General features: G+C 46.9%; 1 protein-coding gene across 2 annotated transcripts in view; it reads left to right on the top strand.

Annotated features, from left to right (window-relative positions):
• LRCH1 (leucine rich repeats and calponin homology domain containing 1) overlaps positions 1-24045 on the top strand; it is a 1427405-nt gene that overhangs the window by 532942 nt on the left and 870418 nt on the right. For both annotated transcript variants that reach the window (XM_069640111.1, XM_069640112.1), the window contains exons 2-3: positions 3035-3179; positions 19319-19445. In XM_069640111.1, the coding sequence (XP_069496212.1) occupies positions 3035-3179; positions 19319-19445 (272 nt within the window). The remainder of the gene's footprint in view (positions 1-3034; positions 3180-19318; positions 19446-24045) is intronic.

The raw sequence follows: 24045 nt of genomic DNA, 5'->3' as shown, positions 1-24045 counted from the left end.
TGTGTGAAAAAACTGGGGCAAAAGCCAGTGTTTACAATCTGTTTTGTAGGCTAATTCACAGAAAATTCCAATAGATTCCAAGTTGCCAACAGAGAACAGAAGCATTTTCCAACACGTTTTCATGATGCCTTTGCTTACAATATATGCCAGTATGATTTTTTTTTTTCCCGATAGGTGTGTCCATACATCTGTGTTGGCTGGCTGCGTGAATATATGCACGTGTTACCACAGAAGGCTATGCTCATGTTTGCTTTGCAGAGAATGCCAGTAATAGTAATATAAAAAAACATGTTCCTATTGGCGGCACTAATGATGGCCAGTATGCCCACATAAGAATCGTGTTGGCTTAGACCATAATGGCAGTAAAAAAATGCCATACTACTATATGAAAACATAGCCATGCTGGCATGAAGGGCAACATTATCCATTCCTTTCTGGAGACACTAGTCAAATCCTGGTTTTGACTTGGCATTCTGGGTCTTGTCTACACTTTTTTGGCTTGAGGTATTAGATAGGCATTTGTCAGGTACTGGCATAATGTGCCCCGGTAATCACACTTTTCAAGCTATTGTGATCTTATAGCCAGCTACAGCCATTACATCAGCGCCTAGGAAATGTCGGTCCCATGCCTTCACAAATGGCCAAGCTGGCTGCTTTGCCAAGGCTTGTTGTCTTTCTTTTGTAACTGGCAGTGTATGCAGCAAATGCAAGCTCAGATAATGAAAAGAACATCAATCACACTCGCCTACTTTTACGAAGAGTCACAGCCACACAATAGTAGAATGCAGGCACTGATTTGCTTAAGAATAAAGTTAATTAATATGTGATGAAATAAATGGGCATAAAGCTAGGGGATATACGATTCTATAATGATGGCCATGCCTTTCGATTGGCAGTGTGTTTATCCTGATCCCAGGAAATTGCCAAATGGTACAGAGCAATGCAAAAGTGTAGTGACAGCATTTCGGATGTTATATTTGCCGTGTTAATTACTGTAGTGCTGAACTCATGTGCAGAGCACGATGCAGCGGTGTAGAAGTTCACCAAATAGATATGTCAGAGAATTGCCATGTGTGTCCTTTTCATAGCCAGACTTGACGCCTTTAAGGGCTGTTTTCTCTGCCGGGCTGAAGCACACTAGGCCTAGTGGATATACCGGCCAACTGAATGTCTCTGTCATGGACTTTGCCGTTCGGATGTGGCTTCTGTGGGTGACAGTTCATGAGCGTTCGTTACTGTCTTTGGTCGGATTACTTGAAAAGTTAATCATTGAATGTGAATATGTTGATTTCAGTGACTTACTGTGGCCCAGATTGGGAAGTCTAAACAGCCGCTGAAAGTCTGTGTTGTAATAATTATTGTGCAACAAGGCATAAAATAAGCAGTGTCGTATAGCAATTTGTTATGCAATTCTGTCAGTTTGCTAATCAAATGGACACTTGGGTAGCAAAGATAGCTATGCAAATTGCCCTCTTCAATGATAGCACAGCTAGCCCTGCATTCCTCTCTTGCTCCCCTTTGCTCTCGTCCCCCTCTTTTTTTCTCTGTTCACATCAAGTCCTAATGGAGATAAAGTGCAGCAGTAATCATCTCCTCCACTCTTAAGTGCCAAAGTCATGTGTTGGAGTGGTAGGCAAGAATTATTTTTTCAAAATAATTGCAAACCAGAAATAATCAGGATGCTACTTTTATTAAGCTTTCTATATCTTGTCTGGTAAAGACCAGTATGTGTCAACTTTATATTATTTTCTTAAGACAGTCATGCAATTCCATTCCTAAAATGTAGGTTGTGACATAATGCACAATTAGAGTATTGATACTGTAAAACACTGCATCATTTCCATACTTTACAGTAAAGTTTAGGTTAGTGCTATTACATTTTATTTTGGCAACTATATTTCATTTGTTGGGGAAGATGCATCATATTGATGAGTGAACATGTAAATGATCACATGATCAAATGCTTTTGATGGCAAACCGAGTTCCCCTGTAGGTTGCATACATCCTGTAACTGGTGCTCAACCCATAAGTGAACCCATACTGCTTGACATTATATATTATTACCCAGTTGCTTTATACCAGGTACCGTGAAATTCAGATGACCACAAACTACAATATTCCATCTAGTTTGCCCAGTTCTCTGCCTGCTACGTAATGTACTTAGTCTCTTTCTTTGCTGTTGCATAATGAATACACAAAGCAAACTAGATGCTTACGCAAAGTAGTGACAAACAATTCCTTCCAATCTGTACATCTACAGATCTACTGCAATACCAAACACTGTAGTTAGCCTCCAGAGCTCGCTTTGCATTATGAGTATGACTGCATTATATATTACCACCTGCAGGAGACAGCTGGCCAAACTGTTTTCAGAGCATTTTTATCATATCTGTGTCCATTCATGCAGCTAACCTTTTACATTTTACAGTTACTCAGCTGTTGCTCGCAAAGTCTTTTATGACAGGCGAGTAGCATTAGCAAGAGATGTTAGAAACGTTTATATAACATTTACATTGTTTGCATTTTCACTGTGCATGGCTGGCCTCTGATTGGCAGCAGTGTGCCAAACAAGCAGGTTTGTAGTGACATGCAGCATTGTACAAAAATCGCATTTTAAATTTGTTGTCCTACATTGTTATGGGTTGAGTGTGTTTCTCTTAGGTTGAATAGGGAAACTAAGTTACCTGACCTGTAGGTTTAGCTGAATTTTAAAGAATTTGCATTGTCTGACTCCTCTAACTAATGTCCTATTTCAGTGGTACCCAAAACTGCTGTATTGTGGCTCATTTCATGTCTTGGGTACAAATAACTTCCGGTGACATTAACAATAATAGTACAAAATTGCTAATCACATGGGTCTGTTTGCTAATCAAAACAATGTTAATTAGCCAACTCTCCTAATCCATTTCTTAAAACTAATGTATGCCTTGTACAATGCTCCCCTGCTATGTATTGTACAGTTTTAGAAAGAACGAGACAAAGTATTTGAAATAATTGTGAATCAGTTATTAAATCTTTCTTCTTGCTTTTCCAGATCTTTCCAAAAACAGACTTGCTGAAGTTCCCATGGAAGTGTGCCATTTTGTATCACTTGAAGCACTGAACCTATATCACAATTGCATCAAATGTATCCCAGATGCCATAGGACATTTGCAAATGCTGACATACTTGAATGTGGGGTAAGTTCATGATTTGTTTTTTCTGTAAATGAGGAGAACATGGTTTGTTACGAATCCACTTCCGGGACACCAGTGGTCCAGGGATGAATATCGGTTTCTAAACCATCAATCGGCCTCACAACTCTAGTACACCAGAAGGGATGCGAACAGTTTGGAAGCCCAAGTCAATTATAAACCCCCATGTCCAATTTTGGTAACATGGGCGGAACTTCTCTGCAAGTTTGTGGATTGTTGGTTAGATACAACACAGCGAAAATACAATTGTCCAATGATAAAAGGGATTGTCCAGTCAAGGATTCATACACATTTCTACTCTTTATTATTCAACAAACTGTTTTAGCACACTACAAAATACAACCCACCCTGTAAAGGAATGCAGCGGACAGAAAGTTTCAAGAAGGAAAGGGGATGCACTCTGGATACTGAGAGGAGGGAAGTCTGTAAAGTAAAGGATGCTTGGTTTCAGCACAAAGGGAGCAATGGGCCGTAGAGTGTCACTAGGGGCCTTTGAAGAAGGACCAGGGGGACATAATCACAATGAACCTTGTGCTTGTAGAAGTTATTGGTGCTCAACAGTGTAGAGTCGGTTTCAGGGCGCTTTGCAGATTCTGCGAAGACTGGAGACAGCTGTGGTTATCAGGCGGCAGGCAGTTCGGCAAGCGAGTTTGGACGGATGGCTGCAGGCTGGCCTACATGGCATCTCAGAGTCAGGAATAGTCTGTGCTGGTTGGCGGGTCTGAAGCTCTAGTCGAGGCGTTTTGGTCGATGTTAGTGACTGTGGTGTGACAACAGTCAGCGTTGCAGTCAGTTACAGCTCGAGGGGCTCGACTGGCTCGTAAATGTCCTTTAAGGGAGACGCTGGTTGATGCTTGTCGATGCACTCCTTCTAGCTTCTTCAATGCGCTTGTGTCGTCCTTTAAGGAGGAAGGCCCAAAGCTGAGGAGAGTGTTGCAGGCAACAGCCTTGTCATTGGTTTGGTTGAGAAACTCTCTGGCACTTGCCAACTAGGAAGCTTGCTGCAGAGCGTAGCAAGGCAGGCTGTGTGCTGGCCGGGTACCGGTTCTGGAACTGGGGAGAGGGTCCTCTGGATTCAGTATCTCGCTCTGTTCCCTGTGAGATGTTTAGGGGAGGGATCTTGCTTCCCTCTTTGAAAATCCTGGCCTTCCTGTACTGGCGGAAGGTAGAAGGCAGACTGCACCTTCAGCCAGGGTCCACATTAGTTCTTCTTATCACTTCTTGCAAAGTCTTCAGGTAATCTACCCAAAAGAGGGGATCGGCACTCTTTTAAAGCAAAATGGGCCTCAGTGATTGGTGTAGGCTAAGCCTACTGTAAGGAACCAATCCCGGGTCCCCACCAACAGTCTCCTGTTTGCATGAGGTCATAACCAGAGTGCTTTTCAACAGAAAAGGTAAAGGGGTGAAACATATAAGTCCCACCCATCTTCCTGTCTGCTGTGGATTGAATGGTCTCTGGGGTTCATTGATTTCTCTGTGGTTCCTGATTAAAGCAGCAGGTCTCCTTTGAAGCTGTGGCGAGAACAGACTCTGTCTCCATCAATCCACATACTCGTACGTTCTGAATGGGGTCCCCCTGCGGGGGTTGCCCCTTGTAAACGCACAGTCCCAGACATGACAGGTCACTGCCTTTGATACTGAGACGTTGGAGCTAGCTTCAGGTTGACACAGTCCATATCAAAAGTTGCTGGGGTTTCCTGTCTTTTTTGTTTTAGCCTCTGCAACCATGCCCCATGTGGGCCTGTTTGAAGTATACTCTAACCCTCAGCAGATTGTGGCAGCAATTAACATAATTGACAAACTAACATGGTGGATCCATGGAGCCTTAGATAGATAATTAGGCTAGCCATGGAAGGAGGAAGGCTTTGGCCCTCACCTTCTAAGATGCATCGTGTACGCCACCTGTCAGATCCCAACTAAATATGACCGAGAACTCCGCCTGTAGGCTGTGTCCTCCCAGGGTGCACGGGTCTTTGTGTATGTCATGCATTGAGCATAGGAAAAGTGTGCGGATTAGCCCCACGCATTTTTCAGAGGGTGATCTACCGTCATTCAATTTCATGTAAAATTTAAAAAAAGGCCAGGTGAGAGCAAACACCCACCATTGCAGATGGTTTAATTACTCACATGGTTGAAATTGAACATGCTAAAAATATGATTATATATGAGGATTGGTTGCAGGTGCCAACCGGGTCAAAGGTTTCCAACAAGGGGCAGGTGCAGATTCCATTTTGGAAAGTCTTTGGTTAACTACATTAAGAGAGATGGGATACATCATTGCATTTGGATGTGAATATTGCATGACAGATGCACTCAGATATTTGCAGGTTGCTTTTATAAGAAGGAGATATAGTAGGATATAAATAGTGGAATGGTTGTGGCTTCAATTCAGGCCAACACTCTTCGGTGGACCATGAAAAGCAATTGCCTATATGCCTGCATAGCGAGGTTCTTGAAGGTCCCAGTTTACAGAAGAAAGCCCTATCCTTTTCCCGATACTTTACAGAAGACCTCCCCAGGTAGTGATAGAATAATCCACCTACTGGCTCTAGAAAGCAAACTCTAGGCTAAGCTTATATTGGGGCAATACAGATCATGGTCAACCAAGAGAGTTAATCCTGCTGGGAGTTTTAAAAATTATACCAATCCTTTATAACATTCATGGCCATTCTTGAACATCAATAGGCACAAGAAAGAGAGGGGGGTTCACGTGAATCAAACAATTGAATCAATCAACTGAATGAAATGCTCATTGTATAGGCGCTGGATGAGTGGATAGACCAGGTCAAGGCGAATAAAAATGTTTTTCAATTAATCTTTAATAGACACATATTCAATTCTATTACACATAGTACTGAAATCACGATAAAAACAGCATAAAAACACACAATCAATATTACGCATATCCAATTAAAGTGCATATAGGTTTAGTAGACGTCCCAAAGTGTAAAATGGACACAATTAATATAGATTGGGCATTAATTAGAGATTCAAGCTGTCCTCTGATGCAATATGTTTTCGAATCATCTTATGCACAAAGTCAAAATTACATAACCAGAGTAAGGCAAAGAAGAGAGAAAAAAGAAAAAATATAAAGATGGAAAATAAGTAAAGAAAAATAAACAGAAAATCATATGTGTATATGACGGGCACCATCCCACACAGGTCAAGACAATCAATGCATCCTGTAGGATTAAATAGGTTGTCCCCAAACAACAAATCCATTGTATTATACAAAGACAAATAGAGATGCATCAGTATATACCAAAACGGATGCAAAACTTGTCTCCAATCTGACCATAGTACTCAACAACCAGTACAGCTACCAACAGTCTCATGGGCTGTACTGTTATCTAACACAGGTAGAAGAGAGGCAAGATGGAAAAACAGCCCCCTTTTCAATGTGGATCTATACGTTTTTCCACTCTGCTTGAGAAGGTTGATCGAAACAGTGATAAAGGGGTCTATGACTGATTGTTTCTATACTGACACTAGGGTCTGATCGCCATGGACAGACATGGAAACTGAGTTTGCGAATCTGTTCAACTATGGGATTCGAGCTTGAGAGTGTCCCCACTCCTAAATTAATTATAATTGTTCTTTTATAACGCGCTTAAAACCAATGAGTGGTTTCTAATCACGGGATCAGGATTCAAATCTGTGTTGCGCTGCGTTGTCTTGCTGCCCTTTTTATTATATTCAACTGACATGCCAGATTTCGTTTTATGCTTCATTGATCTGGCACCCAGAATCATGAAAAATCCACAACTCAATTTAGTTTATAGATGTTCCCATTCACTGGAGGAATCGGGGTCTCTTCATAAGAAACATCTGTAGTATGCAGAGCAAAATATAATGCTGTTTAGGGAAATTATGAAAATGCTAAATATTACATAATTGAAGATGATTTTGCATACACTCTAATTAGTGGGCCAATTTGTCAAAGCCATTATCTAGAAGCTTCTAAAGCAAACACAAGTGAAGTTCAAGTTACAATCAGCACTTCCCACATTATCTAATATTTCTGGGGAATCATTCCCCCCCATTTTTATTAAGCTACCTAATTTGAATTTGTGCTCTAACTTCGTACATAGGGCATGAGTATTCCTGTCTAGAAGTACATAAAGGAAGGGATTTACTTTAGAGATTACAGTATTGCATTGTGCTATAGATATTGGTGCAATGAGGCATGGACTTTGTTCCCATTAATATTCTGCAATGCAAGAGGAATCTTTCTACTGTTTGCCCTATCAGGGTCTGTAAAATGTCTTGTTAGTAGTAGGGTTGTGATCTTCACTCCTAATAAAGCATTTTAGAAGTTGTTGCTTGCATTGTGAAGGAAGAGACTGAAGGATTTCTCCACCTTATTTTTACTTTTAGAACATGGTCATTGCTCAAGGAGTTCCTTCGGGTTCACCTCAGTTCACATATTGCTTAGCATTGTGATGAAAGGCCATCTGGCATGGGTGTAGAAGCCCTAGCTTTGTTCATTTGTATTAACTAATAAGATGATGGGTGTAATTGCATCTCAGAAAGGGTGGTGTTCTAAGCAGACCCCCTTTCCTTAAGCTCCATGCCAGAAGCATAGGTGCGCATGTGCCCTGCTTTCCCTTGATCTACAGCACCTGCTCTCGAGTGGCACAGAGCCGGTTCACAAGTCATGGGTTCCCATTTGACCACTGCTGTGACAGTCAAGTCACTGCTGTATAGGGCCTGCATGTAATATCTCCATCTCTGTTCCAAAACCACATAATTATGATAAATTATCGTCATCCGGATAGCTGTTTAATCTTTGCACATAAGCCATACCTGAGTTGGGTTATGGTGGCTCTTAATTCACATAATTATTAAAGACACATTGGATCTGCATTGTACATAGGTCAACCCTGTGAGCCCAGGCCATTCATGGGCAGGCTTTCTATTCTCTCTAGGATGGCTGTCTCTGCTGCACCCAAAAAGACAATACCCAGCGGGGTCTGCCTCTCTTTTCATCCTTTGTGTGGTTGGGTAACGCCCATCTCCATCAGGGCTGGCTCTCGGCAGGAGCTTTCCTGGGAAACAGAAATCAAAAGGACACATCCTAAACAAAATGACTTGTATCACACCAGGAGGCTATGGGTGAAAGAAGAGGTCATGGTTGATCTAGTCGGAGGGAGATCAGCACAGTTGGGGAAGGTTTCTACCATCTTACTTTTCTCTGTACCTCTCCTTGCTTCCTGTCCCCTACACTTCCTGTAGAGCAAAGCACTTTGGGTATGATGCAGCCGGGCAAAGACTACTTATAAGGAGGACAGGAATTCTACCCCTTAAAACAGGCTTGCTATCATCCAATCCCTTGGGTACTTTGACTTCTGGACCCCCCCCTCCCCCATAGGAGGAGTGAAAACACCTTGCGAATCGTCACAGCACACAGGGAATCATGGTTTTAAATGGTGTAAAGAAGGGGTAACATACTTGGGACTTAACGTATCCCCAAATTATGTAAATGCCCTGTCGCACATTCTAGAAGAAGCTATGAGGAGTGTAAAGATAGAATGTATATGCTGGTCAGCACTCACCTTCATGAAGTGGTGTAAAGTGAATATTACCAAGATGAATGTCGTAATCTTTTACATGTATATCAATAGATTTACTATGTGAAAGAACAAAAACCGCACCGTATAAAATTGTTAATTTGTTAGTCTATTTCTACTATCTCCACTTATATCATGTATTGTGTCTTGGGGATATGTCTTTTTTTGTGACAGTGCACTATTATAGCAGTTTGAAATGTCTTCCATGTGATCCGTTTCAAGAGATATATAAAATGTATGTTAAGGTTTTTCAAACAAGTGTTGAAGTGTAAACATAGACCATATAGTGTTACTCAAATGTGTGTTTTTTTTTTTAAAGAAAATATATTAGTATTAAAATAGAGTTGGGAGAAATTGCAATGTAATTGTGTTTTAATACAGAATCCTACTCATGTAATTGATGGATTTGAAAATTCCTGGTTAGGTAGGAGATTCTAGCTCCTGGAGTCTTGAAAGTCTGAATAGTGCAGAGAAATAGTAGCTTCTGTACCTGCAGCATGGCCCATGAAAACACTCACTTGATTTTGATTTGCCTTCTTTGTGATGGGATCAGAAAAAGTAGATTTCAGTGCAGGGATTCATGTCTGCAATCGCCACCACTCCAATAAATCTTTAAACCCCCATTCCCATCCTCAGCCACAACTTAATTAGACTTGGATACAAGAAAATATACTGTACTTCTGTGTTGTATTACTCTTTGTTAATTTTCAATTTGTGTAAAGCCAGTCCCATGGATCATCCAGTGGTGTTGTCTATTTTTGCCCGAATTATGCTAGAATTTGTCAAACTAGTGTCTTCCTCTTCGCATGTAAGCAGACTATTTTCTGTCCTGACTGAAAAGAAACAACACATCAAGGCACATGTAGTACATCGGAGTGAATGGTAATAGCAGTGGGTGTGCATAGGCCAGGGATGCTGGACTTTTGACAAGCAGTCTGGAATCATTTGCTATCATTTGTGTACTGGAGGGCACCCGGTTGCAACATGGGCACACCATAGTTTAACCATATTTAACTTTTAAAACAAATGTGCACCCTCCCATTTCATGCAGTTTGTACATTGGCAAATACCAGCCAGTGTGATTACTTAATAGCTGTACTTAAAGCAACTAACTTCCCCAGAGGATTTTTGGCAAACTGTACCTGTATGAACATGTGACTGCATGTTCGTTCGCGATGTTCACGTTTTTCGATGGGGCGCCATATGCGTTCAGTACTGGGTGGATTGCCAACTGGTATCCACTTTAATGGACCAAATTTGGTCATTTGGCCACGACATCTGTAGATCTTCCTCAGTGTGGTCCCTGTTGTATTAATGAGCTGCCATCAAGACATTATCATAGGGCACAGGCTATATAATATCGAATGGAATTGGCGCCCTTCTTCAGTCTGTGAATGAAAGGGAACTCGACTCGCGGGGATGAGGGCCGGTGCTCCAAGCTGCAAATTAATCCAGTGTGTTTGGCGTTACATAGAACAATGTAATGTGTTCCTCCTTTGAACAGGATCTGTTTATTGTATAACTGGTAAATGTTCTCAAGACAATGTAAAGAGTTCCCAACATTAGCATGCCAATAAAACCTACATTAGTACAAAAGTTCACCCCCTCACTGGCCTATTTGAGATGCATATGGAAAACAAGCCAACTTAACCATCAAACTATCTATTTTGCCCTATGCTCCGAAAAACCTTTTGTTCAATTTAGGTTTTGGCTCATATAGGTTTTTTTTTTTTTTTTTTTTTTACAAAACCCAGTGAAGCAAAAACTATTGCTGTGAATTGTGTTGGATGGTAACAGTGTATGACTGCACATCTGCCTCAGTGAAATCTTTATTCCCTTCTCTTGTGTGTTTCTGGCACCGTGATTCTGAATGGTGAACATTCGGTTTGTGTTTTAGTTGGAATTTGCTGTCTGTACTAGCAATTGAATGAGTCCCAGATGTCCAAGGCATCTTTCTTTGTGTGAAGTGTATGGCAGTTTTGCGTTTATTAATTTAATAATCATGACTTGTAATTGTGTGAACTTTATTGCTGTATTTTGTTGCAGCAATGAAAGTTCAGTGGGGCAGGAGCTGATACCTTTATCAGTTAAGTTGGCATGACATGTCATGCCGGCTGTTAATACGGGGCGGGGGGGAGGGGGGGCATTGAAGACCTTTCTGTTCAGATAGACCCGCTGGTGTGCTCCTTTTTTCATTCTAGTTTGCCCCATTTTTCGGACTCGGATCACACCTCGTATTAATGATTGTTACACCAGCGCTTCTATGCGGTTTATTCTGTTGTGTGAGTTACAAATGAATCAAATCAAAAATCAAAATCTAATATTTATACTGCACCCTTTCACGACTGTTGTGGTCTTAAGGCGCCTGGCCTAGTCCGAAAGGTGGCATATTGTGACCCTGCTACTGTGCCAGCAGACAGTAGTCTGTGGAGCTTTGGGGATTTGGCGATGGGGAAAGAGAAACTATACCGTAGAATGACCTGGTTGAAAGGATTTTGAGTAAGCCTTTTTATTAGGCAACAGAAAGAAATCCAAACTTCATCCTAAAGATAATCTGAAATATAATTATATTTCAAGCTAATTATGGCATTATTGGGGCATTTAGCATATGAAGAGAGCATCTGCACATCCAGGGTTACACCGTAGCATACTCTTACGTCCCGTCCCCTTTCCTCCATACTGCATGGGCGTCCCTTCCAAGGGACGGGAGACAAACCTTTTTCACCAGAAAAAAGCTTCTTCCCATTTAAATTTAGAGGCACGCGGGGGTGCGGCCCTGGGAGCATGCGCTGCTCTGACTCCGTCCTCTGGCGCCACACCTCTGTCCCCTTTTCCACATCGACTGGAACGGGCCGAATTCACCAGGGCTCCTGGGTTTGGCTTCGGCCATGTAATTCTTTGCATGCATACTTCTTCTGTCTGTCTTTTATCGTTCAGGTACTCGGTCCTCAGGCGTTACACTCTTCCCTGGCGCATGACAACCTCTGCAGGGTTCAGCAGGTGTCCATCCTGCGATTGACTCTTTCCAACTTCAGACCCCTACGCCCTCTGCCTACGTTGCTTTGGCCCAGACCACGGCTGGCAAGCTTGTACTGTGTGCGATGAGCTTTCGAGGTCTCTGAAGAACTGAGTAGCCAGGTGGAGGGAGCTCTTCCAGAGATCACCTCCAGAGGACCTGAAGCACTTTGTCAATCATCGATCCAGGCCCAAGGTGTGGCCACTCTTTTCCAGTGCACCCCGCAAGGGAGACTCCTTTCCAGGGACTCGCCCGCGTGGGAGGAACCGATCAGGTTCTCATACCAGCACGAGTACCGAGGCTAAATCCGCTACTGGCCTGCAGGCTGAGGCGTCTGTCGATCCTCCCGGTGACAGTTCTGAGGGACCAGAAGGTTCTTTTACCGGGTCTTCACCCGAGGGGCCAGGCCCTAATACCGGCAGCATGACAGAGGAGGTGCCTATACGCAGTTCGACCGGCAAAACCGCCAAGGGCGAAACACCTACCAGGCCTCGGCCTGAGGAACAGGGTAAGCCTCATGATCCACACTCAAGGGTCCTGGGCGGGGCTGGGTCCAGTGAGCCAAGCAACACGATGCAGGCACGTGGAAGGCAGTTCGACAAAATGGCCTCCATGGCAGACATTTCTGACATCTGCCCGATACCGCGCCACGGCAGGGAACAGGTAGAGGAGCTTGTGTCAAGGTGGGACTGGTGTCAACCAGGTATGTGGCCTATAGCCTACCCACCATTTGCGCAGGGTAGGTTTCCGCTGTGCTGTATGTGCAGGGTAAGCAACGGCTCCAGGAGCCGCCCGCTACGCCATCAATATCGCCTACCACCCCTACGTCCTGTGAAGACAGATGTTTTTAAAGTTTTGTTGTGCTCATGAAATCTCCTCGGATGGGGGTGATCCTCAGGGACGCTATCAGGGAGGTGCTCCAGCCAATGGCTCTGGCACCGCAGGCCCTAGTACAGGCGCCCCTGTCCCCTTTTCAGCCTACGCCGCCCGCTCCTGCCCCTCAATCGATTGTGCAGGTGGTTACGTACCAGCCTCCATTGCAGCCTCCGGCCTCCACACCCCAGCCCTCGGCTCCCAGCACCCCTCCACCGGTACTGAACCAACCGACCCTCAGGTGGATACAGAGGAGGAGAAGGACCCTGACACACCGTCATCAGCCAAGGCCTTCCATGAACGTCTTGTGGGGCTGGCAGAGTGCTTGGGCCTTCCTCAACCCGAGGTTGAGCAACCATCAGAGGGGGTCCTCGCCGAAGTCCTCATGCTACGTCCCTCAGCGAGAACAGGGATTCCGATATAGAAGGACTTAGTCGCCTTGGCCAAAAAGGGTTGGCTCAAGCCCCACTCGGTCCAGCCATTCAATCGACGCCTGGACGCCAAGTACAGGCAGAAGGAGGGGGATACACTCTTGCTATCGGCCCACCCTCAGCTGTACTCTTCAGTGATCGCTGCGGCAACACTATACTCGAGCCTCAGTCGTCCTCTGCCTCCTTCTCCGTGGCGCTGCTATACAAGGAGAAGATCTTGGAGGCAAACAGGAAGAAGCTGTATTCCAACGCATCCCTGCATCTTCGTCAAGCCAACGCGGATACCATACTGGCAGCCGTTAATCAGTCTTTTCGGGAAATTGCAGATTTCCACCCAGAGCTTCCGGCGCAGAGCCAATCACGATTCAAGGCGGGACTGGCAGAGTCAAAGAAGGTGTCGCAAGACATCATGGAGTCCAGCGTGGCCCATATTGATACCTCTGGCCGGGCCATCTGCATTGCCACGGACATGAGAAGAACAGCCAGGATCTGTGCTACTAAATACAACCCGGTTGTCCAGGAATGCATATTAGACCTTCCGTTCAAAGGGGGTGACCCCTTCCACTCGACCATGGACGAGGAGCTGGACAAAAAGAAAAACGGCTCACAAACAGCCAAGTCTTTATCCATCCTTACAAAGCCCACACCCAAAACGTACACTCAGTCACAGCAGCGCTCGGACAAGGGGCGTAGATAACGGAGGGTTCCGCGGCTTCCAAGAGCGGAGCTCCAGGCAGCCTAACGGTTCGCTGACCCAGCATCGCTGCAACCAACAAAAGGAGGTTGGGTGGGAGAAAAAAGGGCTTTTTCCAGTCCCCCTCTTCTGCAACAGACACAGAGGGAAAGAAGGCATGACATGCCGCTCCGGGTCCACGTGTCTCCAGTGGGGGGGGCAGGCTTGCTCCAAGCACAATTCTGGTGCCAGAATTTTGCAGACCCCTTGATCCTCTCGGCGGTATCCACGGGGTACCGCCTACCTATCCCAGCCTCTCCTCCCCTCTTCTCTTCCCCTCCCACAGGTTGGGACAGCAACTCTTTTGGCGGAGATCCAGTCGCTCGTCGAGAGCCAGGCAGTGGAGGAAGTCCCAGCCTCCCAGCGAGGCTTAGGCTTCTACTCCAGGATTTTCGCCATTCAGAAAAAGAACCAGGCAGGCCTGAGAGTTGTGCTGGACCTTTCCACCCTCAACCTCTACCTACCTCCACAAAAAATTAAGATGGTTAAGGCATCTTTAATAGCGGAGACATTGTGCAGGGGAGACTGGATGTGCTCCCTGGATCTGAAGGACGCGTACTTGCACGGCCCGATGTTGCAGCCTCATCCTTCTTTTCTACAATCCAGGATCATGGGCTACCATTTCCAATACAAGGTGCTTCCATTTGGCCTCAACTTGGCCCCAGGGGCTTTACCAATCTGATGAATGCAGTGGCGGCCCTCCTCAGGGCCACCACATCTATCCGTACCTCGACGACTGGTTCGTCAGCGCTTCATCTCCGGAAGCGGTGCACCGCACCTCTCATGCCCTCATGAACACACTTCACGATCTGTGCTTTTAGCTCAATCTCAAGAAGTCGCAACTGCAGCCTACGCAGACTCTGGCTTTCTTGGGGCTCAGCTGGGACATAGGCTCTGAGAGAGTTATTCCTTCGGAGGACAAGATCACTTCCATCAAGAAGGCCACTGTGCACTTCGTCAGCAGAGAAGTGACATCGGCCTGGTGGTACCAACACCTACTGGGTCGCATGGCAGCGGTCCTATTGGCTGCCCCTCACATGAGACGCAGGATGAGAATACAGCTGCATTTCGCGGCATCATGGAACCAGGAACGGGGCTCAGGCAGAGCTGATCATCATTCCCCCTTCTCTTCACCCGGACATCACATGGTGGTCCAGGGACTGCAACATGCGGACAGGAAGCCCTTCCGGCAACCTTCCCCGCAGGTCACATCACTACGGACTCCTCTCTCGAGGGATGGGGGCCACTCTGGACAACCATTGCGTCCATGGAACCTGGACCCGGCTGGAGCAGGACTACCACATCAATTGGCTGGAACTGAAGGCGATCTGGCTAGCGCTCAGAGCCTTCCTTCCGGTTATCGTGGGCAAGGTTCTCCTCATTCAGAAAGACGACTCGACCAGCATGTTCTGTGTCAACAAGCAGGGAGGTACAAGGTCCCCTTCACTGTGCAGACTGGCAGTCAGCATGTGGGAATGGGCTCTGGAGAACAACATCTACCTCAAGGCCGTCCACCTTCCAGGGGAGTGCAATCTGGAGGCGGACAGGCTCAGCAGACTGGGAGCGGACAATTATGAGTGGCAGCTAAACGACCTCGTACTTCAGGAGATCTTCAGCAGATGAACCTCTTTGCCCCAGGTGGTAGTCTTTGCCTCCCGGGACAACAGGAAGTGCCAACAGTTGGCCTCCTGGCAGGGGCAGGGCCCCGGCTCCCTAGGCGACGCATTTCAGATTCAGTGGAATGGCATGGCAGCATACGCCTTCCCGCCCACGCCGCTGATACACAGGGTGATGTGCAAGATCAAGGAGTCTCACCAATTCAGTGTCATTCTGATAGCTCCGTGGTGGCCAGCCAGGCCCTGGTTCTCGGAGCTGCTCAGCCTCTCGGAGACCTCCTATCCGCCTTCCGACGGGCCAAGCACATCTTCTGGCGCAGCAGGGGGGCAGGGTCATTCACTCCGCTCCACAGAACTAGCCCTCACAGTGTGGTTCCTGAGCAGGTCACGCTAGGACACCTCAGCCTGTCCCAGGATAATCTAGAGATCATACAGGGCGCTAGAAGCAAAGCTACAAGGGCCCAGTACAAGAGCAAGTGGACCAGGTTCTGCCTCTTGGCAGACTCTAAGGATATCAACCCCCTTGCATGTAAATTGGACGATGTGCTCTCCTTCTCTGCGCACCTCACACTTGGGCGTGCAGGTGGACACTTGCTGCACTTACTTGCCAGCCATTGGGGCCTACAGGAACTCAGGAGTAGGTCTTCTTCTCTTCTAACCTGTAGCGGAATTTACTACATGGCACACTCCAGTCCAGGGCTCTTTCCACTGGCAAGGGATGTGGCGCACAATAAAAACACTTTTAATTTTATTGATTTCGGATTCTGCTTTGAGAAGGCACCCAACCTGTCTCACACCCACCTTAACAAACACCCGTGTTGCAATGGACCATCAACCGGGCAGTAGAATGGATAGGACAAGAATTTGTGTGGCTGTACTAAAGAGGCAAGAAAGCTTACAAGCTACAGGGCAAGGTACTAAAGCAACACGAAAACAGGTGAGAAAATCGACTTTGGGAAGAAAAGCAATGCAGCAAAAATAGCATGTGGCAGAATTACAACTTTATATTTACAATCGTCACCATTCTACAAATCAGATCGGCAGATCCCATATTTCACAAGGAATATGCTGTTTCAAATGCCAAATCTGTGCAATGCTGCTTCGCCCTTTGGGCACAATTTTGCAGTTTTCAGGAGAAACATTGTATCTAAAATTCTTCAAATGGCTACACATAAGCATAATAGTGTCTGGCATATTTTCTTAAAATTTAATACCTGTGCGTTTTATGCTTTCCCCAGAAATGCCATTTTACTGCCATTCACGTCCACCACATGCCAGGAAGACAAACAGTCTTATTTTGCTTGTCCATATTTTACATAAAACTGTCATAATCTCACATTACTGCTCATTCAGATTTTTGAAATAAATGCCTTAATGTAAACAGTTATTTCAGGGCTATGGATGGCATTTGTCACTGTATGGGCAGTCCTTCAAATCTCAACAGCCAGCCTGCCCTCTGTGTGTCAATCTGACCAACAGGGTTACCATAGCGCCCTTTGATCCTATGCAGTTGAAGCTGAGGAGTGGTGTCAAAGGAGTTCACACTTCGTTGTGACAGTGCTAGTTCCCCTTAGTCCATTGTCCCTTGCTGTAGAAATGCCAGCCAGTCTGGCGAGGTCGCGAATTTCCACACCTTGGCCCCTTCATATTTGTAAAGAGGCTTCTTTTCCCATGGGGGCTGGTACCTTTTTGAAGTGTGTGCCTTGCCAAACTGGTTCTGCTGTTTTCAAACATTTTTTTTTCTTTTTCTCTTTCTCTTCCACAGAAACCAAGTATTTTTGGGAATAAATATTATATACATTTAAACCAGTCCAGACCCACGCATATAATACTGTTTCTGTACGAGTATTGGGAAGATTTCACATTTAGCTTTCAAAAGAGCAGTTTTCTTGCTTGCTTTTGCAAAAACGGATTTGCACTTGTTTGTTTTCTACATGTTGATTTCACAAGATGCGGTTTTCCTTGCATATCCTTTCTAAAGGCTTTTTATAGCTCTGGTCCGTTTCTGTACACAGGAATATGCTTGAAAAATTGTTTCTTGGTATTTGACATCTTGCAAGAGGGAGACAGAGCTTTCTTTTTGAAGTGCATTGCGTAGGTTAATTTGTTTCCAAAGTGAATCTTAGCCGTGCGGAATGAAATGAAATTCCCTGCTCTTCACCGACTATTTGATAAAACAATGCCGTTCTGGGAGGGATGGCTGGTGTTCCACGTGAAATAGATGGACATGGCTGTGTTTTACTAGAACAAAACTGTGTGAAGTTTAAAAAGTAAAGTAGCACCAGTGCAAGGTTGTTTCAAATACAGGATATTTTCTTGTGCAGCTTTGAGATTTTTCAACTGACAGAGCAGCAGCGCTGAGCCATTCTCCCCTCAAGATATTTTCTTTGGGTTCACCTGAAGAAAACAAATGCAGCCATTCTTGGGGTGGCTATGTTCAATCTCGCCCCATATGTGCTTAGCAGACAAAAGCACAGACATTTATTTTGTAACTGATAAAATAGTTTTGTGATGCAGGGGATTTCTGTTGGGGCTGGTAAATATACCCCACAAACCCAATTTTCAAGAAGCACCTGACGGGTCTTGCCAGACTTTACCCACCCATCAAGAGGCCACACCCCGTGTGGGACCTCAGTATAGTGTTGGGTGCCCTGGCGCACAAACCATTTGAGCCAATGGCATCCGCGGGCATCAGGCTGGTCACCATTAAGACGGCCTTGCTAGTAGGCCTCACCTTGGCTCGCAGGATAAGGAAAATCCAGGCGCTGGTCGTCTCAGAGCCCTACACTACATTTCACAGAGATAAAGTAGTCTTCCTACCTAAAGTGCCTTTCGCATTCCATCTAAACGAAGACATAGTGCTGCCTACGTTTTTTGCTGAGCCCAAAGACGAGGCATAGAGGTTTGCACTGCCTGGATCTCAAGAGTGCCCTAAAATTCTACTTGGACCAGCCCAAGGGCTGCTGCAAGCCGGATGCACTTTTCGTCAACTTCGGCGGATCAAGACCGGGGTATCAGGCCTCCAAGGCCTCCAAAGCCCGTTGGATGGTCTCGGCGATCAAAGAAGCTCACGGGGGACAGCACAAGCCACTGCCGGCCAACATGCATGCCCACACGGTCAGAGCCAAGGCAACGGCCATCACCTTCCAGTGGCATGTCCCCTGGCAAGTCATAAGCTGGGCGGACACATGGGCCACCCCTTCGGCTTTATGCAAGCACTACTGTTTGGATGACGGTTCTAGATCAGATGCAGCTTTAGGACAAGCGTTTCTTAAAAACCTGTTTGCTTAAGGAGGGTCTCTTCTCTACCCTGGGGCTACATTCAGTTGTAATCACCCATGCAGTATGGAGGAAAGGGTACGGGACGTAAGAGTAATTATAGGTTACTCACAGTAGTGACTAATGTACTCTTAGTTCTTAGTCCCCTTTCCTCTATACGTCCCACCTTCCTCCCCCCTAATAAACTGGTGTCATTGGGCAATGTTAATGTATTGTCGAAGCATCTATGGGGACTGGTATGGTGGCGGAGTCAGGGCAGCGCATGCTCCCATGGCCGCACCCCCGCGCGCCTCTAAATTTAAAGGGGAAGAAGGGTTTTTCTGGTGAAAAAGGTTCTGTCAGGCATCCCTTGGAAGGGACGCCCATGCAGTATGGAGGAAAGGGGACTAAGGACTAAGTACGTTAGTCACTACAGTGAGTAACTTATTATTCACCTAGGCATGCAATGGCGTCACCGGGGAATTTGAGGATGCGCTTGGTAAAACGGCCAAAACCTTTTCACTTTGCCAGTGATTATTTACATTTTGCAGTGATGCACACTTACACGCAATCTTCTCCCATAAGTAAATATTGCTAAACTGTTTTCTTTTTCTTTTTTTTCAGTCGAAATCAGCTTTCATCCTTGCCGGCGTGCCTCTGTGGTCTTCCTCTAAAAGTCTTAATTGCCAGTAACAATAAGCTAGGCTGCCTTCCAGAAGAGATAGACCAGCTGCAGCACTTAATGGAACTGGTACGTTTTTGCAAAGTCATCTTTTTATTATGTTTTTTTAAATGTAAAAAATATCGTCAGGATAACAACCAAAGTACTGGCTTCAGGCCATTTGGCAACAGCAGGACATTGGGGCACAGTTATGCATTCCGTGACCTTGAACAAGGGATTGGACGGCAGAATATCCGAAAACAAGAACACTTATAGCTATTGTCGTCACTAGCCAAAATACCATATCTTTTCTCAAGATAGAATGTTGTGATGCCCCTAAAGCAAATTACTGTGCAACAGGGTATGAGCACAGTAAGCCTAATTTTCAAAGATTTGCACTGGAGCGAATACATGGAAAGCTGGTGACTTATTCACAAAACCTAAAACTGGAGCAAATCTGGAGCTGCCTGGAGCATCTTTGAGGTGCTTGTATCACACAGATTTGCTAAAGAGCATCCGTGAAATGCTCCAGGCAACATGGCCCGGCTGGCTCCAATTGTGGGGTTTGTAAATAGACTATAGTGTTGCAGGTTCAAATCTGAGATACTCATGGGCATCGTTGTTTGTTCAAGTTGGAATATGTGTGACTTGGTTCCAGTGTGCTTGCCATGAGAAGCAGAGTTAGACTCTTGCTTAAGACATGTTAGTTATCTGCTTTAAGCTATTACTTGATTGTGTCCCTTGTCCACACAAAAGGTGTTTAGCACCTTTCCCATTCATATATTTGTAGTGAGACTTCTATATTAACTGCAAATACCCAGCAGCATGTGACTACTGGCCATTATGTAAACGCAGTAAAGTGCCCTGAACTCAAAACTCTCCGAACAAAATTGGCAAAGTTAAATTCTGACATGTTGCCTCTTTGTCAGTTCCTTTCCAGTTGTAATCGTTTCACGAGCAGCCAGCCTGGCAAGGGCCACTCGCAGTAATGTGGTGGGCAGGGGTCCTGTGAAACCTACATTTGGTGGTGTGGGGGGGCTAACTGTGATGGGAGGGGGCACTTCAGAAAATGGGTGGGGCAAACGCATAGGCTCTAGCCCCTCTGGTCTACCCCAATGGTTGTTTAGCGTTGGGCTCAAGTATCAAATGCTAGCGATCCAGCATTACACCGAAGCACACGCCCACACAATTGCATATCAACTCAATCATTTAAATACCCCATTCACCAAACACTTGCTAATTTACATGCACACCCAATCCCTCATAAATCATAATCATTCACACATACATTACATGCACACTCCTTGCACACATGCATATATGCATAATGAGCTAACATGCAACACCCTTAACACTGATACGGGTACTGCTACTTTCAGAAAAGGCTTCCCTCGCCTCTCTGCCTAACAAAAATCAAATGTGCACATCAGCCCGTTCCCCCTCAGAAGGGAGAGAACAGTAATGTTATGTTCGAGGGGATTGGGTCCTCCGACATGTTCCATATCTATGACATGTAATCACCACAGCTGTGCTGCTTCGGAAACTTTTTTCTGCATCGATGACGTCGATGCGCCGCCATCGAGGACCTCGTCCGACGTCATCCGATGTGATAAGTAGGACGCACGACGCCCGTAGCCTCAGTTCCGTTTTTTCCGCGAACGTGTTGCTTCGTGAATCTCGGTTAACGCCTCGACTCTTTGGAGTTCTGTTCTTCTCGGTTCTTCGAACCTGTTCGTTTTTGTGAAAATCCTTCGTGTGAAGATGTCTTCTACTTCGTCTTCGACCCCGCGTCCGGGCTTCAAGAAGTGCGGGGAGTGTGGGTCCAAGATGTCGGTGACGGACTCGCACAACGCCTGCCTCTGGTGCCTCGGGGAGGCCCACGACACGGATGACTGTATTGACTGCCAGTCGCTCACGTCCAAAGCCTTACGTGAACGTAAGAAGTTGTTGTCGGTAAGTCGGGTGTCCAAGCCCCGGAAGTCGAAGTCTGCGGGGCTTTCGACGGATGATTCGAGAGGTGACTCTCCGCGTCATCGTTGGAAGTCTCGTGGGTCTCCTTCTAGGAGTCGGTCTCGCAACTCCTCTGCCTCTTCGAGGCATTCTCGGAAGCGCCGACACCGGTCGTCTTCCAGGTCCTCTTCGGAGGACTCTGCCTGGCACGTCGCTTACCCCACCAGCCGTGTGACGCCGGAGGAATGGGCTCATTCGGGAAGAAAATGCTGGCGATTCTCGAGTCGCAGGGTACTAAGCCGTCCACGCCCCAGAGTGGGGTCGGTCGTGACAGGTCGAGAGACACCGCTCGCAGGAGTGGTCGGCACGAGTCACGGGAGAGGTCCCGTTCGGACAAGGGGACTCGTTCTCGACGTACCCGTTCCAGGTCCCGGTCCTCGACGTGTTCGAGACCGTGTGCACCTGTGATGTCTTCGAGGAAGATATCGACGTCTGAGGCGTCGAGGGCGTCGACAGGCTTTCTCGAGGCTCCAGCTCCGAGGAAGTCGTCGACGCTCAGGTCGTCGAAGGACACGCTCGGAGCTCCGGCTTCGAGGACTGTGTCGACGCCGCCGATGCTGGCGGCGCTGCATCTGACGTCGACGCCGATTTCCTCGACGCCGATCCTCTCGGCGCCGATGCCTGTTCTCTCGACACCAGCGCCGATTCGCTCGACGCCCTCGACACCTTTCGTGTCGGAGGTACCCCGTGGCACGGGGGAACCCCCTAGGAAGGCTCTGGTTAAGAGCAAGCACTCTCGGGTGCCTTCTTTTCGCCACCTGGAATATATTTCAGAGGCGGATGAGGATTCTTATGACCTGGTTCCTAGTCAGGTTCCAGATGAAATTGTCTCGGGCCATAGTCAGTTTGACGATTTGAGGCAGTCACTGCATGATGCCAGTGGACTGGACACCTCTCCGGAAGTCGAGTTTTGTAGGCCTGAGCTTGGCTCTCATGCCGATTCCTCATACCAACGTCTTATGGCTAGGGTTTCTGAGTACTTGGGATGGTCTGCTCCCCCAGGGGAGTTTGTGCAGGATGATCTCACGGACATCCTTGATGTTGGTCCCGGTACTGCCGTTCCATATGGCTTTACAGAGAAGTGTGGCGGCGGCTTGGACTGCTCCGGAGAGTCTCCCGGCGGTGGGCAGGTCCTTGTCGCGAAAATACCGTCCAGCCAGTAGCGACCCCTGCTACTTGACCGGGCACCCCACTCCGGAGAGTTTGGTGGTGCAGACTGCCACGGCCCCGGCAAAGCAGGTGTCGTACCCTACCATCCCTCCTTATAGGGACGGCAATTTTTTTGATGGCTGGGCGAAGAAAGTGTTTTCTTCTGGTGGTATGGCGCTTCAGGCGGCCAACTCCATTTGTGCCTTGTCTCGTTTCACACACACTCTGTGGAACTGTGTTGCGTTAGCGGCTGAACATGTTCCCGAAGGGGACGAACGGGATGGTTTCCTTACTATGGTCCAGCATGGTAAAGATGCCATGTGTGAGTCCGTTCAGTCGGGTTTGGACTTGGCTGAATGCGTCAGCAGGTCCATGGCGGCGAGCACTGTGATACGCAGGTTTGCGTGGTTGCGGAAGTCGGGGTTTGCTCCTGATGTGCAGTCCCGGCTCCTCAACATGCCCTTTGACGGTGAACACCTTTTTGGTAGCAAGGCTGACGAGAGCCTTGAGAGGTTGCAGACCTCAAAAGCTGCAGCGAAGTCATTGGGCGCTGCAGTTCGCCAACCTCCGCCTTTTCATCCTAGGGGACAGCAATGGAAGGGTGGTTCCTTTCGCTATTACTCGTCCTTCAGTAAAGCGAGAGGAGCTGGCAGTCAAAGAGGCCAACGCAGGGGTACCAGAGGTGGACGACAGGGTACCTGTGGTGCCAAGGCCACTGGGGCAGTTGCCTCTTTGCCCTCAGGTAACGCCGCAGCCGCTCCCACTCAGTCATGAGGCCATGTCCCATAGTTCGCCGGTTGGGGAAGGCTGGCGCAGCATCTTGTAGAGTGGCGTGCCATTACTTTAGATGTGTGGGTTCTGGAGATCATAACCCACGGCTACTGTCTTCCCTTTCGGCACAGGCCTTGCGACAATCCACCGGGGAACCTCTCTTTGCAGAGTCCGGATCCGCTCCTTGCGCAGGAAATTCAAGCCCTGCTGGAGAAAGGCGCCATAGAACTGGTGCCTGTAGCGGAGAGGAACAAGGGATGGTATTCTCCTTATTTTTTGATTTCGAAGAAAGACGGGGGATTGAGACCCATCATGGACTTGCGCGGTTTGAACAAACTCCTAAGGAAGAACAAGTTCAAGATGGTTACTCTCTCTCAAGTCCTCCAGGCCCTTCAGCTTCAGGACTGGTTGGTGTCTCTCGACCTCAAGGATGCTTACTTCCATGTGCCGATCCATCCCAAGCACAAGAAGTATCTGAGGTTCGCGGTTGGCGACTCGCACTTTCAGTTTCGGGTCCTGCCGTTCAGATTGACCTCCGCCCCAAGGGTTTTCACCAAGCTAATGGTGGTGGTGGCAGCGCATCTCAGGCAAGGGGGGATTCACGTCGACCCCTACCTGGACGATTGGTTGATCAGGGGTAGCTCTCCCGAGCAAGTCCTGGATCATCTGTCCGTCACCTGCCACTCCCTTCACAGGCTGGGCTTCTCCCTCAATTTAAAGAAGACGCCAACACAGTGGCTCCAGTACATCGGAGCAGTGC

Source organism: Ambystoma mexicanum, chromosome 7q, assembly GCF_040938575.1.
Source record: "Ambystoma mexicanum isolate Mex_15411 chromosome 7q, UKY_AmexF1_1, whole genome shotgun sequence".
In the NCBI taxonomy this organism is placed as follows: domain Eukaryota; kingdom Metazoa; phylum Chordata; class Amphibia; order Caudata; family Ambystomatidae; genus Ambystoma; species Ambystoma mexicanum.
This window is presented reverse-complemented; position numbering and strand designations above follow the sequence as displayed.